The 18,157-nt window shown below is 40.0% G+C and overlaps 2 protein-coding genes and 1 long non-coding RNA gene across 4 annotated transcripts; 1 reads left to right on the forward strand and 2 right to left on the reverse strand.

Moving 5' to 3' along the window:
• Window positions 1-237: 237 nt before the first annotated feature.
• On the reverse strand, window positions 238-9,791 carry rnf152 (ring finger protein 152). Its single transcript, XM_088321893.1, has 2 exons — window positions 9,644-9,791; window positions 238-3,437 (listed from the first exon to the last, which is right to left on the reverse strand). Exon 2 carries the CDS (start codon window positions 3,313-3,315, stop codon window positions 2,734-2,736), a length of 582 nt encoding a protein of 193 aa, XP_088178019.1. The 5' UTR covers window positions 3,316-3,437; window positions 9,644-9,791; the 3' UTR covers window positions 238-2,733.
• LOC148348272 (uncharacterized) lies at window positions 9,049-12,899 on the forward strand. The gene is made up of 3 exons (XR_015847508.1): window positions 9,049-9,243; window positions 11,411-11,510; window positions 12,789-12,899. It is a non-coding gene; the product is annotated as an uncharacterized LOC148348272 (long non-coding RNA).
• Window positions 12,900-13,735: 836 nt separating this feature from the next.
• On the reverse strand, window positions 13,736-17,367 carry LOC148348273 (uncharacterized). Of its 2 annotated transcripts, none has more exons than XM_088322721.1 (5): window positions 17,233-17,367; window positions 16,923-17,171; window positions 14,127-15,710; window positions 13,929-14,012; window positions 13,736-13,875 (listed from the first exon to the last, which is right to left on the reverse strand). In XM_088322721.1, the coding sequence occupies exons 1-5, from the start codon at window positions 17,267-17,269 to the stop codon at window positions 13,847-13,849; spliced, it is 1,983 nt and encodes a 660-aa protein (XP_088178847.1). In that variant the 5' UTR covers window positions 17,270-17,367; the 3' UTR covers window positions 13,736-13,846. The 2 variants fall into 2 exon arrangements, with proteins under 2 accessions (XP_088178847.1, XP_088178846.1); XM_088322720.1 differs by having other exon boundaries at window positions 13,929-14,015.
• Window positions 17,368-18,157: the final 790 nt, after the last annotated feature.

Raw genomic sequence — 18,157 nt, forward strand, 5'->3', positions numbered from 1 at the left:
ATGAACAAGGTCCATCTTATTTATCACTGAAAATAAAAAACTAAAGAATTTAAGACATACACTTGATTTGTCTCAACATTCAAAAAGCAGTAATCAGTACGTTTATTTTAACTTAGCTTTAGCTAATGAACATCAGTGTGATCACTTAACATGCTAGGCTAGTTAGCTGCAATCAGAGTGCTTGGATGTTATCATGTTGTTTGTGGACGAGTGGATCAACAAAGTTTGGAGTCAAGGTTCGAATGAAGAATAAAGTCAGTTTTATTTTTTCAAACTTTTGCACGTAATTACTTAAAAAGTGAAGCTTGAGACAACTGGGCTCCACGACCAGGATGCCAGGTACAAGTCTTTTAAATGTTATTATTTTGAAACATAAAATTATGGTTCTGATTGGAAAATACCCCATTGAATTATGTCATTTTTCCCCCCATATTAAGAAAATTTGCTTTATCCCATGATTGAATGTTTAGTCTCTTTGTTTTCAATGGGAGATGTTTTGTTCCTTTCAATTTTATTCCTAAAACCACTAGTATTTGAACTTGTGAATTGTCTATTTAATTGTAAACATTTGGTAACCAGGCACATTCACTAAATAAAAAAAACGCTGGTTTAAAAAATGTAAAATTAAAAATTGTTGAACTGTTGAAAAATTGAATCATTTCATATTTGTGTTTAGTAATCTACACATAAAAGCTTTATTGACAACACAGTTTACAAATAACACAAACAGAACTTGAATTTTTACACTTAGTTGAGAGTCTGAGGCCCAAATCGGAACTGTTTTTATTTGAAAGACGTCTAAAATGGTGTCTAAAGTCACTTAGATGCCTCAGCTAAAATTGGTCTACCAAAGGTCTGAAATGGAAAGGTTTTAGACACCTCAATTTAGACTAGACACATTGCACAATTTTAGACAATTAATGAACATACGATGTCTAAATGTACATTTTTTTCTAGTCCTCCATTTTTAGATCTTTTAATCTTACCGTTTAAAATTCTTTACTAAAAGAACAGATTTTTAATTTGATCTATTTCATTTTGACAAAGTGGTTGTACACAAGATTATTTAGATTCAGTCAGACTATAACACTACCTAAAATACACGATACCTGGATATTATTTATACTATCATATTGGATCAATTCAACCATTTTTTTTGTTTGTAATCTACAATTGGTCTGAGAATGGAAGTTTATTTATAGACGTCTAAATATAAATTATGCTATGCATTGATCAATGACAATTTAAAAGAACTGTGTTTATTATTTAGTGCCTCTTAGTGGTAAGATACTTCTTTTTTAAAGGAGGAAAAATACAGGAACTATCTTATAAAAATGCATTTAAAAAAAAACTTTGGTCAAGAAAATTGTATTACCATTTTAGTGCAACCGGTACCTAAAAACCTCAAAATGGCTGAGCAAAAAATGAGAAGTAAAATACTGTGTTTTAGTCACTTAGCCTTTAGTTTGGATTCTTCTTTGTGCTTTTCAGTCCTCATTTTCGGTTGCACTACACCATAAATGGATATCTAGTGGTCAACTTTTACACAGTGTCCCTTTAAGGGGTTTGCACTGCAGGAAAAGAAATTAAACACTTAAAAGTAAAAATCTTGTACATCATTTTGCTGATTTTCATTCTTTTTTGCAGGGAAAAAAAGCTGATAAAGCTAAAACACAGTAAACACATTTATCTTCCACTGGGATAACTTCTCATCTCATCTCATCTCATCAGCTGCACCGCTTATCCTCAGTAGGGTCGCGGGGATGCTGGAGCCCATCCCAGCAATCATCGGGCAGTGGGCAGGGGACACCCTGGACTGGTTGCCAGCCAATCGCAGGGCACACGGGGACAGACAACTCACTCGCTCAGTCTCACCTAGGGACAATTTGGACCGGCCAATTCACCTGAAATGCATGTTTTTGGAATGTGGGAGGAAACCGGAGTGCCCGGAGGAAACCCACGCAAGCACGGGGAGAACATACAAACTCCGCACAGTAAGGCCGGGAGCTGGATTTGAACCCACTCAGGAGGTTCCCACGACCTCAGAACTGTGCCGCACACGCGCTAACCACTGCGCCGCCGTGCTGCCGGGATAACTTCTTTTAAGTGTTATTTTTGCTTGGATTACATCATACACCGATTTCTAGCAGTCAAATAGTACACTCTGTCCCTTTGAAAAAAGCCTTATTTTTGGTACGACTTTGTCATTTTTGTATTAAATACATAACTTCCAATTGATACATATTACATTTTTATATGTTTTTAGATTATTTTAAATAATGAACTCCGTATATTTTTTGGTGACATCAATCTCATCTTGCCTTTTCGGCTTTAATTTGGATCGTCTCTGTAACTGGTAGCAGAATACATCATCGTATGCTTATATTGTTGCGGTATTCCACATAGTCTGTCAGGCTGTGAGTAAATAGGTGCTGTAAAGTGTATTATTATTATTATGAGGGGAGCAATTGGCTCAGGTAGACAGGTATGTTAATTCATTTTAGTCGTTTCAATTTGGGCAAAGACCAAGTTATATGTGGGTTTAATTTTGGTCTACAGGAGACGCCAAATAGACGTCCATTAGACATCTGCGGCTAAGAAGAACCCGTCCATGAAATTTAACAACTGATACAAACTGAACAACCAATCAGACAAGCCTGAGTCTAGAAACCAAAGGATGGTTCTGAAGAGTGTTTATTTTGGAATGTTCTGTCTCCAGGGATGGTTTGGGGGTCACCCACAGGAGATGACGGTGAAACGTTTGGAGATGCAGGACATGTTGTGCAGCACGATGGCGAGCAGAAAGAGCAGTACGCACGCTACTAGTACCACCGTGCAGACGCCCGACCACGTGGGGCCCTTGGCGGCCGTGCCCACTGCCAGCCGCCGCCCACCCTCGCCGTCCTCCCCTTCCTCCTCGGGCAGGCTCACCACCGCCACACCTTTGGCGCCGCCGCCAGGCAGGAAGCGGCACGCCAGCAAAGCGGGCGTGCGGTCCTCGTCGGTTAGCGGCAGAACGTAGCAGCCGCTGCCAGGCAGGCGGATGAAGACGGGCGTGCGTTCCGAGGCGCACGGGAGGGCTTCGCTCGCCTGGGGGTCATCGGGCAGGTGCGCCACAGAGAGGCCGGGCGGCAGTTCGGTGAGGGCGCGGCACCACGGGCATCGGATCTCCTTGTGGCTGCTGCGCATCTGCGCCAGGCACAGTGAGCAGCACGTGTGGCGGCACGCTAGCAATTTGGGCCGGCGCCGCCGCGGGCTGAATTCGTTGAAGCAGATCTGGCATTCCAGCAAAGAGTCGTGGGAGACGGTCTCCATGGTAACGGCGGGCAGCTTTACGTTCTAGGGGGTCGAGAAAACGTCCTTGTTCTGGAAGGACGCGCTGCCCGGATGGCGTCACTGCAAGGTCACGGCCCGCTGGTGACAACATACTGGTCCATCTGAAACACCGCAAGAGACATGTTAACATCTTCAACCACGTTGAGGAATATAGCACTATTTCCAACTTATCCACTCCACATCTATGGACAGAATAGACAGGTCACCATTGCAGAGTACATCAGCTAAGGACTGCTTCCTGTTTTGCAGAGGGGGGGAAGACACATAAATGAATTACCATTCCCCCCTCGAACAACCATCCCCCATTAATTGAAAGTGAAGTATTAGCATAGAGACGCTAACATATGCTTGCAGAAAGTTCCCCATGGGACAAAGAAAGGAGCCGCCAGCTGCCAACCAAAGCTACGTCTTATTGACACCAGTGATTATGGTCCTTACCAGGCCACTGGACCTCCAGTCTCCTGCCCAGACCTGAACAGGCCTAAACTATCATCGCATCAATGCACTGCAACCAAGTTGCATCCCAATGGTAACATGCACAGAATTTGTGTGATTAAAGGAAAATGATATCCAATCACAATAACACCCAGTTGCCTTAAGTTCTATCTACAGTTAAAATTTAGCCAACCATGTTGTTTTCTATCCTAATTGTGGCAGCCAAAATCCCAAGCTATTTTTCATTCTGTCTTTATTTTATTTTTATGTTTGTGTTGTGCTCTACTCAAGTTTATATCCAAATTCGTGTGATCTTTTTTTTTTTTATCTTTTATCTTTACAGTCTAAATGTGTAACTGGACTGCCACGTCCAATTTCGTGGTCAAAATATATTCAACCCATTTTGTAACGATAATAATAAAGGTATATTCTATTCTATTCAATTATATTGTATTTCTTCTGTAAATGATTAGTAAACAAAAAAAACTTCAATCTGAGCACATGTGTCGGAAATGAGTGTGAAATTCCAAAAACTGTGAAAAATAATTTACTTGGAAATAACTACAATTAAAGTTCGTCATTCGTTTTTCTGATAAAAGTATCCCCAAAAACAGGGGTCGGGAACCTATGGCTCGCGAGCCATATATGGCTCTTTCTATGAGTATCTGTGGCTCAGAGACAAATTTGATTGCATGCAAAATTTTGCCGTCTTGTTCAAAACTTGTATTGTCCATCCTATCCAGGTTGACGCAAAGCCAAACCAAAGCTAATTGACTTGTAAATACTTCGCAGCATATATAGGGCACGTTTTTTACTACAATTTACAGTCAAGGTGTCACACAAAAAAATGGGGGAAAAAACTCGTTTTGGCTGTACAACGCTAAAGAATCCTTTATATAAAAGTTCACTATATAATGTGTTCAGTGTTCAGATACCTTATGATGAATCCACAGAACTGTAAATACGCCAAAACACCGGAAGAGAACTTAGTAATTTGATTGGGTGAATGGGAGGGATGGGTGGAGCTATGCAAAAAGTGCAAGCACTCCCTCCCATCTCTCGCCCTACGCCGTCTGCACCAAAAGTGAGCTCATCAGGCTCCGTATTTGCAGAATGTTGTGACGTTTTTACACAATAACTGCTTGCATCTGGTTTTGAAACCAATATGTATGAAAAAAAGGGTCAAAAGGAGTTTAACCGATCTTGAGTAATTGCAAGAAAGAGACAAGTTTAAAGTGGTATGTTTGTTGATTTTGGGACAGGGGCTCTGGCATTATTCTCTTTTCATAATTTTTATCAAATCATCAAAAATAAATGTGCTGAAGACTAAGCTTTTGTCTGGGGCGCGGGTTTAGCAATTTAGTAAATTTGGCTCATAATATATGGTGTGGCTCTTTCCCAAAATAAAATTAATATTTTTTGCTTTTATGGTTCTTTGAGTCAAAAAGGTTCCCGACCCCTGCCCAAAAACAATGTTGTGCTCCTACAAGGCGAGATGGGTTTAATATATAAAACTTGCTTCTTCAGTCTTATTTGCCAATTATTCAAATCATTTATTGGCCCAAAATTCATGACACCATGGTAACAGAAAAGACCAAAGATAGTTTTTATTCCTGGATTAAATAAAAAGTCAGGAAAGTCCAAATCTGCTGCTGATTGGTGATTACATTGAGCAAAAGGAGATCTGAAGGTCGCCGTTAAACTGAAGGTCGTTGATGGGCGTGAGGAAATCTCAAGCTGCGTGACATCGACTTCGGATCAAAACTAATCCCCGTCTTCTGGGGAAAAGGGATGCTTCGTCCTTTAATTTTCTTGTATTTGTCCTTCACCCTTGCAGTACCACCGTCAAACCTATTCCTAAAGAAATATTCTAAATGAATGAGAAACTGTTAAAATGTTTGTGTAAGCCAGATTTGAAACCTTAACTCTCATTTAAATCTGCATTTAAATCTTGACCTTTAACATTGTTACTGGGGTCAGGATTTCAAATAAGTGTTTACATCAAACGATCTCATCATAAACTCCAAAATTAGATTCCCCCTGAGGTGTGTCACGAGTTGGGGTTTTAAATTCCAGGAGTGCATTTTGATGCGACGAGGGTCCGGTTTCCTTTAAGAAGGTCGGAATGAATGCATGAGTTTTTTTTTCCAGAAGTGCTGAATCATGACTTGCTGGCAAGTGAGCAAAAAAATGCAGAGTTGCCACTTCACTAAATACCATTTCCAGAGAAATGATCAAATGGGAGAAAAACGGTGTCCTGGTTCATACAATGTTTCATTCGTTGTGTATCAATCTTACTCGTTTTCATTGTGATGTTTCAATCTGTCTTTCTTTGACCTTTCTTCTCATCTTTGTCGTCATTTTTTCGTCTCATTCTTTTATTTTGTAGCTCTGAAAAATACTGCTGAAAGATTCCCACCGGATTTCTTGTTTTAATGTTACTGGCAAAAAAGAAAATTTGCTTTGAAATTTCTTAAAAAGTGTTAGAAATTTGCCCATTATAGAGCTAAGGAGGTAAAGCACTCGTTTCGGCATCAAGAGGTCGTAAGTTCGATTCCCGGCTCCTCTCTGTTATATGTCAAGTGTCCTTGGGCGAGACACTGAATCCCTATTGCCCCCGGTTAGCAGGTAGTTGCCTTGCATGGCTGACGCTGCTATTGGTGTGTGAGTGTGTGTGAATGGGTAAGTGTGATAGTAATTGTAAAGTGCTTTGGGAGGTCTTCAGTGACCTGAGAAGCGCTATATAATAATAATAATAATAATAATTTCCTTTGTATTGTCATTCTTTGTAACAATGTACACAGAACGAAATGTCGATACATCTGACCCGTTGTAGCGAGTCGATGCAGCCGCAGCCAGAGGGCGCCGCCATTCTACCAATTAGGTATGTCTCGGTCGAGGCGCGAACCAGCGACCTCCCATAAATGCAGATCATTTACATATTCCCGCTTCTTTCTCCTTTTTAAGTTCTTCTCTTGTTCTAATGTGACCATTTCCGATTTTTGGAAAGCAAATGTCACACTACAAGCCATTTTTGGTTCATACTATAATATGGTGGCAACCTGACTCTAATTGTATTCATTGTATTAAAGGAATTATTAAAGGGACACCGTTTAATATTTGACTGTTATATGTTGCTGTATTGTGTCGTGCAACTAAATATGTGTGCTACAAAGCACAAGGAACAACATAAACTACAGAGTCTCGAGATGACCAAAATGCATTTTTTGGGGCCCAGCCATTCGCGAAGAAAGACAAAAAGAAAAGGGAAGAAAGAGAAAAAAAATGAATTGGAAGAAATAAGAAAAAAAAACATGCTGAGGAATAAAAAAATATTTAAAAAAAAGAAATGCAATAAAAGACACAAACAGAAAAATAAAGAAAAAGGATGAAAACGGAAAAGAGGCAAAAAGAAAAGAAAATAGAGAGAAAAGAAAAAGGATGCGATAAAAAAAGAAAAAATGAAATATAAAAAGAAAAAAGGAATGAAAAAAAATGAAGAAAAAATATAAAAGAAAAATATGGAAAAAAGACCGCATTTATATCACATAAATGCAAAGTGACTCCACCTCAGAGAAAATTGGATTTCTGCTTAATTTTCAAATTTTATCAAACATATTTTTGCCACAAAGAGTAGCTAAACCATAAACAATGTTCCTTTGACTTAGATACCTAAATGATTGCATTTTCTTTGTCCACAGTGTGCCATGAAAGATTTGAACAGAGGCTACGCATGACGTCATCAGCAAGTGGTGCTGCGCACACAAAAACAGGCGCACACTTTTTTTCACTTGCAGGAAAGTGCAAGTTAAAAATAACCATTGGGGCCCATAGTAAACACACAAAACAATACAAAAAGCACATGCAAACAACGACAACAAGCAAAAAATAGGTCCTCAAGTCATGGAAAATGAACGTTTGTTTTACATGGTTTCATTTCAAAAAAATTCAAAATGGAATTGTCTTATTTTTCATTGAAGACTGATTTTAACTGATTATATAACATGTTTTGGTCGCTTCTTAGTGCTCTTCTTTTTATCTTTAAAGTTTATAATACATGTTTACCCTGGAGTGCCACGTAGAATCTCGTTGCATAGCAAGTTTTCACAACGTTGATTCAAATGACAATGAAGACAATTGAATTCAATTAATAAAGAAATCAATAACAACTTAGTAAATGTTGTTTACATCAAAATTAGACGTGGCACTGCAAGATAAACACGTCCCAAAGACTCCAAAAAATAAGAAGTCAGGATGAATGGGAAAATATTTATAAGCTCGTGCCAGTTGGTATAATATGTCAAATCTTTAATCGTTCAAAAGAAAATGTAAAATAAGAATGGCACTTAATACGCGACTTCACTGAGAAGGCCCGGTGCAGATGATGGCATGATATATAGCTATTTTGATCATTTAATTTGAATCATCTTTCAAGTCATTCGTGTGTTTCTCTGGGCAGTTAGCACATATGCCTAGAACCCGAAAGGTAACTGGTTCGAGACCGGGTGGAAACGTTTGTTTGTGCCTAGAGAACGGACTCACCATTGGAAATGGAGCCCCTAACGACCCGAGTGGTTAAGGGATGCACCCACCCACCAATTTGTCATTGATATCAACGTTGTGAAACATTTTATGCAACAACGTTAGACATGGCACTCCAGTGTAAATATGTAATAAGGACTTTAAAGATAAGAAAAACTGTTAGCTAAAAATTAGCTGTTAATTGGCTAAAAATATTTACAGGGTCGCGCTTAGAGACTGGCCTAAGTTTTAAAAAATACAGAAATAAAAAACTGCATCTTAACCGTTGTGTGATAAGAAGTGCATTAGGCAGAAACAGAAATCATGTTATCAGTTATGAATGATGAAAAAGACAATTTGAATTTAAACCATTTTGAAATTAAATCAATTGATGTCAGGATAAAATATTCAAAAATATTTGAAAACTAGTGCTTAAAGAGACTGGCCTAAGTTACAATATTACTGCAACCGGGCCCCGGTGCTGTGAAATGCTCTTCCCCCTGAGATTCGATATGCAACCTCAGTGGAAATGTTTAAATCTAAGCTTAAAACACACTTCTACTCTATAGCATATGAATAACCTATATTTTATGTTAATATGTGTATTATTTGCCCTCAAGTAGGTTTTAGATGAGGGGATGGTGTCATAATAGTCTGTAGTTTGCAATAGTCTCTGATTTATGCAGCCCTTTGAAACTCTTTGTGATTAAGGGCTATACAAATAAACATGACTTGACTTCACAACTGCATGAAAGAATACTGCATCGTCATAGTATTGCAATGAAAAGTAGTGCAATTATTTAACATAATCAAAAAACAATTAATGGGTACTTGTGTTTTTTTTCTTGTTTTTTAATTTACTATTTCTCTCCCTTTCCACTTCTTCCTCATTTTGGATCATGTCTCAATGTTGTGCTCTTGGCACATATCAACTACTTCCTATTTATTTAGGTATGTATTTATTTCCCTATTTTGTACATGTCTATCTATAATTGACGTCACGAGTTTTATTTTCCCCTTGCACGGTAAATCCTTTTATCATTGCAGTTGCGTTTGAGTGTCGGAAAAGTGCAAAACAAATACCGTACATTTGATTTCATTAGAACAGATGCAATACAAGTGACGTCATCAAGAATCCTGATCACTTCAACTTAAGTGTCCTTGTTTGACCGCGGCCGGGACAAAGGAGACGCGTGCACGTCTCCTTTGTCCCGGCTGAGGCATCTTTGCATGAACATGAACGCACCATTTCTTCCAGATACAACAACAGCGCGGTGCGCAAACACAAACAGGCACACATCAAAATAGCGGACGAACGAAAGGCGAGCACGCACAGAATAGATATGCTCACCTTTTTGCGTGCGCGCACGTACATGCAGTAGTCCTTGTTGTGTAAAAGCAGCACAAAAAGAAAAAGAAAAAGAAATAAATCGGTGACGAGCACAACAAGCGCGGCGGCCGCCTCTCTTCGGGCGGACACGCCCTCCCCGTGCGCCTCCCGCGCATGCGCAAAGCCGAGCGATTGCAACTAGCATGAAAGGAATTGCATAAGTGAGCACACCCCCATTGTGGATTAAAAAAAATGATCTAGTTGGATTATTGCAGTCTCACAAGATTCCATAGATCATTAATCTCAAACTTGCGGCTCACAGGCCATTTGCTGCCCATAGTTTAAGGCCCCTGGTCAAATTATAATAATCCTCACTTTTGTATCTTTATTTTGAGATCAAATTTATTGAAGAAAATGTACTTAATTTTGCTGAATCGTTGTTGTATTCCATTATCCATGAGTTATTTGATTTCTGATCTGTTCTAATTCTGTGTATCTTTACAACCCAAGAAAAAAATATATTTAAGAACAGTTGAATGATTTTTAGCGGGCATTTTCTTTTGGAAAACTTTATTTGTCCTAATCTCACCAGGACCCTAGCTCCAGCAGCCCCAAGATAATTGATTTTGAGACCCCTGCCATAGAATTTACAAAGCTACAATATTTAGAAAATGACATCCGCAGCACCAACAAGGTGTCTGCAGGCAACAGATAGCCTAAGAATAGAAGCTCAGAGAACCGGGTCTGAAAATCGCTCAGAGATGGGTCATTGTTATTGCCAAGACATTTGATTTCTAACTGACATGCGGCGCAGTGGTTAGCGCTTGTGCGGCACAGTTCATGTCATGGGAACCTGTCGTGGGTTCAAATCCAGCTCCAGACTTCCTGTGCGGAGTTTGTATGTTCTCCCCGTGCTTGCGTGGGTTTCCTCCGGGCACTCCGGTTTCCTCCCACGTTCCAAAAACATGCATTTCAGGTGGATTGGCCGGTCCAAATTGTCCCTAGGTGTGAATGAGCGAATGAGTTGTCTGTCCCTGTGTGCCCTGCGATTGGCTGGCAACCAGTTCAGGGTGTCCCCTGCCCACTGCCCGGAGATGGCTGGGTTGGGCTCCAGCCCCCCCGCGACCCTAATGAGGATAAGCGGTACGGCTAATGAGATGAGATGTTTTAAATGGTTGACTGAGCCTATTTGAACCCTACTTCTTATCACAACAACCGGTTAATGACATAGTAATGACATAGTATTAAGTTATTTTTGAAATTCAGATCAAATTGATAGCCCTGCGTGCTAATCAAAAACAAAAAAGTAGTTCTCATCTTTATAAAGGTTGCTGACCACAGATTTACAGGTATGCTCTTTAGGAAGCATTTATTTACCATATTTACAGACTATAAGGTGCAACTAAAAACTACTAATTGTACTGAAATGTTTTACAATTTTAAAAGCATTAAAAGTATCTGGGTGGAAAAATGATTATCGGCAAAATATATTTGACATTGTCGATAGTCTTTTATTAAAAAAAAAAAGTTATGTTTTTTTACTTAGTTTATAAAAGTCCCAAAGGTTGAAATTCAAAGTATTGAAACACTTTTGGGGGGAATAGTAGATAAAGTCATCAAAGGAAGGGAAAAAGTTGTTTCAAGGAATTTTTATAACTGATTTAATACACAGGTTAAAACTGACGTGCTCATCAAATATGTGTACGCTAAAACCTTGCTTTTGTTTAAATATTTCTCTTTGTGTCAGCTATTTGTGCTACGAGTGACATTGAGTCGTGATCATTTTAGGGGGATGCTCTTGGAGATCGAGAACACAAGGTATTGCCAGCAGCTTAGTTTGGCACAGGAGCATCAGAGTGCCTCGTCCCACTTGGGTACACTGAACAAGGTATGCACACTGTAAAATCCTCCAAAATCGTTTTTTCCCCTCAAATTCAAGCCTGTTGCCATCAGTCTTTAGGCAGACTTCCTGACTGCTTACATCTTGTTCTTCTCCCCAAATACAAGCATGCATTTGCCTTTTTTCTGGTGTAAATCTTGCAGTTCAGGACATTTTTAGGATTGACTCATGCGAAAGCAAACCTGACCCTAATACAGTAAATATTTTCGACCAGTCCAAAAAAAGTTTTTCATAAACATTCTAGTGTATTTTGTATTTAGTTGTGTGTTTCTGCCGCCCAACAATGAGTGCACACAGGTCGTTGATCAAAAGAAAGAAAACAGATTCAAGGTGGCCCCATGTTTATTTATCCAACGTCTAAGGTGGATGAATGACAATTAGGATGGCAACGATCCACAATGTCATTTGGCTAATTAAACATTCGCTGAAAACTTTTAAGTGCTGCTAATGCTACGGAAAGTAGCTGACAATTTGAGTCAATATAGTCCATGAGTCTTGAATGTGATGCCCAAGGCTTCAGATTGCATTTAAAACCACCTGAGTAACCTACATACTGGTTCTGAAAATACCTCCAAAGTTATTTTAGTAAATAAAGTGCAACTAACTAAAAGTGGCTCAGCTTCCCTTAATCTGGACAGATTTAGTTACATTCATCTGCTAATACATATAAGTGGAATTTCTGCTTTTACATATCCAGAGATTGTATAATTTAGGTTTATCGTGTAAAACAAAGCTCAATAAATATAATAAAAAATGATTTACAGTATAGCTAAAAATTGTATTCATAATAGCCAGAATGTAACCCGATTTATAAAAATATTCTCAACGGACTATTTGCTTTATTGATTATAGTAAATTATAAAAACCACAGACAGACGGAGACAGACACAGAGAGAATACTGTATACTTAAATAGCTCCTTGTGTTGAGTTAAACATGTCCTTTTAATTATTTTTTTTCTACATACTTCAGCACTTACTGTTCCATTGTAAATGATTAAGTATTGTTTGACTGTTTAATTTCAATGCTCATGTTTGACTTTTGTAACCATGATAGCTTTATATATATATATATATATATATATATAAACCAGTGAAAGTCATTTAAACAAGCCTAAATATCTACTGGAAACGTTTGATGATAAAGCAGATAATGCTATGTTAATTAGCCGAGAGTTGCGTGGTCATTCTAAAATCTAGACTAATTAAGTTGACAAAATGTAACATTTTTTGCTCTCTTGTAACCATGAACAGTTTTGCAATTTCAGCTTCACCAATCAAAATTTGCTTCTGGAAGGTGACCCAGGACCGCTCTTCCGAATACGATCGACCGTGCCAGTATATCGAGTTTATTCCAGCCGGGGATGAAAAAAAAAAAACACTATTTTTTTTCCAGATAGAATTTTGCTAATATAGTTAACCTTCACACCAGCGCTGCAGTCTTCCTAACCGTGATTGGCTGACACAGATCACAATGAAAAGTTACAGGAACGGTGTGTTTAGTACCTGCTGTTGGTAAAAAAAAAATAAACCAATATTGATTCAAGCAATACAAATGCATGATCATATAAATGTTTTTTTAAGTACTCGCAAGTGGAGAAGTTATTTGACATGAGCTTTACGCAAAAGGCTTTGACAAAATACTACGCCCCTTGCTTCCGGGGAATACCAATAAACAAACACTTTGCTAAAAAAGCAGGAAAAACATTTTTTGGTCATGTCAAGTCTTTATACTTCATTTTCTTCATTGTGCTTTTGTGAATTTCCCTTCGGGGATGAATAAAGTATCTATCTATCTATCTATTTAGCACTTTTTGGCTGCACTAAATACAACAGCATCTAGTGGCCGAATAGTTTTTTTAAAACGATAATACCGAAAATGCATTTTCCTAAAGAAAACAACCCAGCTTTTACATTACAGCGGTAAGATAAAAAACTTTTAAGTCCAAATTATACTTGTATTCATAGAATGCATTTTGTGTGGTTGACGTTTTACATTATATAATGTTGCGTTTCTATTTCCCAAATTCACCGAACATGAGAGACTTAATCATAACCAATTCGGTGAGATTTACTTTTTTTTTCTCAAATATCAGGTCTCAAAATTGTTTCAATGCACTGTACATTTTAGTCATGCGTTTGTTGGCCCCTATCTGGTAAGAGTAGACAATTACTTGTGAATATTTTTACAGAACAAAAAAATCACATAAGCGGATTAATCAAAAATAGGTGTTTATTTGTTAATAAATAGTGAAGAGTGACTTCAGTCTTGATAAATAAGTGAGAATAATTTAAGTGTAGAAAACATAAGAGTGAGTGGTGCAAATCAGCATCGTGCGTCGTGTCTGTGAAGACCTGAAAAGGAGAAAATAATCAAATTGCCTTTTTTTCCAAGAGGAATGGGCTACCTTGTGATTGTGACATCTTGTGTTTCTTCAAATGTGGTGATCTGGTGCAGCCTTGATTGGCTGCCGCCGCTTTCCGGGATTTCTCTGCTGGGCCACAAATTGGACATAAAAAAATATTACCATTTTAAGATTCTGCTCAGATTTTGGATAAAATATAAATGTTCTTCTGGAGAACCAGGCAGAGCCTTGATATCTGACCCGTTTGCCAGCAAGCATTCTCGTCCAGCTCTCGAATGGTGTTGCCGTGGGGACAGTGAGGCAGCGATTCCCAAGCCTCAAATGGCCCGAAGTCTCTGTCATGGTTCTTCTCCCAGTTTTGCTTTGGGCCCAAGGGCCTCTTGCGCCACCGACACGAACCATTCTCCGAAGAGTCTCCTTCCGTGTCCAGTCTGCGCCACGGTGCCCAGATGTCAGGAACGGAACCTTTTCTGGTAAGCCTCCTACTGGTATGAACCTTGCAAGCTTGGCCGGTGGGTACCGGGCCTCTGTTGCTCTGCTGGAAGGGGACCGCCTTTCTTTTGAAACTTGGGCCAGACTTGGACAAACATTTGGCGCAGAGTTGCTGGCTCTTCAGATTAAAGTTGTTCTCATTGAAGGTTCTACTGAGGCAAAACTCATGGTCCGACTGGCTCTGCCGGTCTGTCTCGACCCTGGGCTCATACTTCTCTTTGAACTTCCGGACTGAAGTTGTCTCCCTGTACTCCAGCTTTCTCCTCCGAGCAGGGACCTCCAGGGCAGTCCGGCTGATATTTGGGTTTTGCTTTTTAGGAGTGTCTGGAACCCTCTTACAAGCATAGACTCTGTCAAAGTCTGCTAGCCAGCTGCTGGAGGGGAGGTATGCAGGCAAAGACTCAAACGAGGTCTCCTGGTGGTCCTGAAGATCCCGATCATGCCCGAGTTGTGTTTCATTCTCCTGAAATATTCCCAAACCAGGCGAGAGATGGGATTCAGCTTTCCGCTTCAGCTTTGGAGAGTCATGCTTGGTATGATATGCCTCACCGATTTGGTCCTCCATGTAGGGTCTATCTTCTCCACAAGGGGCCACATTGGTATTCAGTACAGGGACTGTTCCATTGTATTCTTCCATGTGCGTTAGAGATTCAGGAGAGGGCACTAAAGTGTCTTCCATTGACCAAATGGTTTCCTCCTGAGATTGAACAGAGGCCAACTCTCGATCTTTAGCAGTAGTCTCGCTTGACACAATTTTTAAGTCCATGACGCCATCTTTGTGCTTGTCAGACTGAAGAATCTTCTCACTGGCAGAGCCCATCAAGAGGATTTCAGGACACGCTTGCTGCAAGTCCTCCACCAGAGGACTCTGGTCAATGTACTCAGGTGACTTGTGGAAGACTTCCGCATTCTCACACGAGCCAAGGAATAGTTCCACTGGCGTAGTGAGGCACTTAATAGTCAACTCCTCTGTCTGAATGACAAAGCGCCCGTCTTCAGTACTCTTGTCACCACTTGGTGCTACCACTGTTGAGGGCCCACTCGGGGTCTCCTCACTTCTGCAGACTCCGAAGATTTCCGAAGCCTCCTGGTTCTCACTTGCGTAGGTACCGTGGAGCGGTTCGGTTTGGACCTCACTACTGGCAACTTCTTTGGCTGGTGTGTTTTGCTGGTAACGGAACCTGCGGGAGTGGTAGGCCATTGTTTGGTAGTGGTAAGGGTTGAGCATGCGCCTGTAGTCTGTCAGGTGGAGATGCGTTCGGGGCATAATGAACGTGGGCGGCTCCAGGTAAGGATTGGGCTGGTAGTGAGGAATCATCGGCATGCCGTAACCTGCAATACAGGACACAGTTGCATACGATTCTCCTTTCTGCATGGTTTATTTGTTTAATTTATTCAGTCCCCTTTCAGAAATATTATTTCACCGACTTTACAGGGGGATTACAGTGAGTGCCATCACAGCATAGCGTGTGCCAAATGAACGAATCACAGCACCTGGTATTCCCAGGCAGTCTCCAATATGAGTACTAACTGGGCCCGACCGAGTTAAGATTACAGAGATTGGACATTATCAGGATGGTATGGCAGTAAACAGGTTGATGCAACAAAACCTCATCTAGTCAGGTTGAGAATGATTTGACTGTTTTCAAATGACAAAACAGTAATATGCCCTAGAGCAGGGGTGTCAAACTCATTCTAACTCAAAAAAAAGAAATGAGGGCAGGAAAAAAAAAGAGGGTGGGACAAAAAGAAAAAGTAAAGAGAAAATGTGAGAAACAAAAGAGATAGAGAAATAGTAAGAGGGGGAAGAAAAAAATACAGAGGGAAAGGAGAGAAATATGTGGAGAAAGAGGGAAGGGGAAAGCAAGAGAGAAAGTTAAAAATAAAGGAAAAAAGGAAGAGCAAAATAAGGTAAAAAGACACAGACAGCGGAACAAAGAAAGTGAGGAAGACAGAAAAGGGAGAAAGAGAAAGAAAAACAAGTAGTGTTTGTGAGAGGCACCTGGCTTTGGCAACATCAAGTGGACATTTTTCAACCTGCAGCTTGTTTTTCTCTTGACTCACTGTGCCCAGTAGTAACTAAACTTTTATAATACTCCATTACAATGCTGTAAAATATTGCATTGTGGGTAAATTAGTGTGATATGATACAATGCATTTTCCTTTGTCATCTACAAGCTTAGTCTAGCGGTTGAGCTTTGTCACACTCACTGCCGCGATTCAGGTTTGCTTCCCGTTGCATCCGGTGCCGAATAAATGATAACAGCTGTTTTTGTCAAATGATCAATCATTGCTCAATTAAAGATGATTTGCTATTGTAAAAATTGGAATAACATGCACCCAAACAGTTTCTTACTGGGTGAAAAATGCATTTGTACACAAATATGGGAACTTTTAGCAACACAATAATAAAGATGATTCCGATTCTAATATAAGAAAAGAATAAGGCTTTTTTTTGTGTGTGCAGCCCGGTACCAGTCAGAGGCCCAGTGGTTATCGATCACTGTTTTAGAGGGTGTGGGTGCAAAAGATGAATTAACCAACCGAGGGGCGGGCATCCAAAGTAGGGGTTGTAGCCAAAGGGCATTGCTACAGGGAGCGGCCATTCAAGTCCTTGCATGGGCATAGGCAAGTATGGTTGAGAGGGCTGAACGTGGAAAAGCGGCTTGTGCTTCTGCTGTTGCTGCTCAGGGCGCGGTTCTCTGGGTTCTTTGGGATCAGGGTGTCCGTGTGGCACATTTGGAATGCCAGGACCCAAATTGCCGGAAGTGTTGCAAGAGTTTGCGTCCATTCCTGGCCAGAGAAATACAGAATGAAAATTGCCACAATTTTCATGCTCTCCTAGGTTCCTTACCAAATGTTTGTGCAGGGCCAAGCAAGTCAGCTCTCATGTTTGAAATTGGGCAAACTGGGAGTGTTTGCCCTCCTTATAATGACTTGGGCCTGGTGCTGATTGGACGGGCAGCGGCTGCAGCTGATGAGCACTCGCTCAGATTGATGATGTCCTTCAGCTTAGGAGCACAAGACAATGAGTTTATTGGCCTTTGCATCCTTCATTCATAGACAATTTAGAAGACTGTGCAAACCACAAAACGGCCATTTATGCTTCTGTTACGTTAGTGGCCCCTGTCAGAGGTCTATTATTTGGGGGGGATAATATTTTGAGGAAAGCTTGCTAAAAATTACAGTGTATTATATAAGAGGTTGAGCCTCAGATCTTTACGGTGATACCAAATGGTTAATTTGAATGCCTGAAAACAGGCTTCCTTAATTCAGATCTCATTTGAAGAATTTCACATTTCCTTATGTTGATTTTTTTTCTCATAAATTTTCAAGTGTACAGTACTTGTGTTGTCACCGATTGCAATGACTGACTGGTTTAGTTACATTCACAGAGGATGATTTTGTCGTGTTCTTAATTGTTTCTATTCATAGGTTTATAGCAGTGTCTGAAATAACATCTGTCCGGACGCCCGGGACATCTTTTACGTCGGGCGTACAACTTGCAAAACTTCTCCGTCCGGTTGGCCGACAACTTTTTCCAAAAAAAAAAAAAAAAAAAGCTAAAGATTTTTTTTACAAATCAAACGTTTGCTTTATTCCGATTTCCAAATCTTCGGTTTGGAAATTTCGGTTCGTTTAGCAATTTGCAAACTCTGCAGCCGATCAGAAGACTGCATCGAATAACTTGGTGCTTCCGGACTTTCCCTAGCGTTATAAGGTCGTGCATTTGCATATCATTTTTCCAAAGTAGACGCACGGAGAATACAAGAAAAATG

Source organism: Urocampus carinirostris, chromosome 18, assembly GCF_059441175.1.
Source record: "Urocampus carinirostris isolate Australia breed hairy pipefish chromosome 18, RoL_Ucar_1.0, whole genome shotgun sequence".
Classification (NCBI taxonomy): Eukaryota; Metazoa; Chordata; class Actinopteri; order Syngnathiformes; family Syngnathidae; genus Urocampus; species Urocampus carinirostris.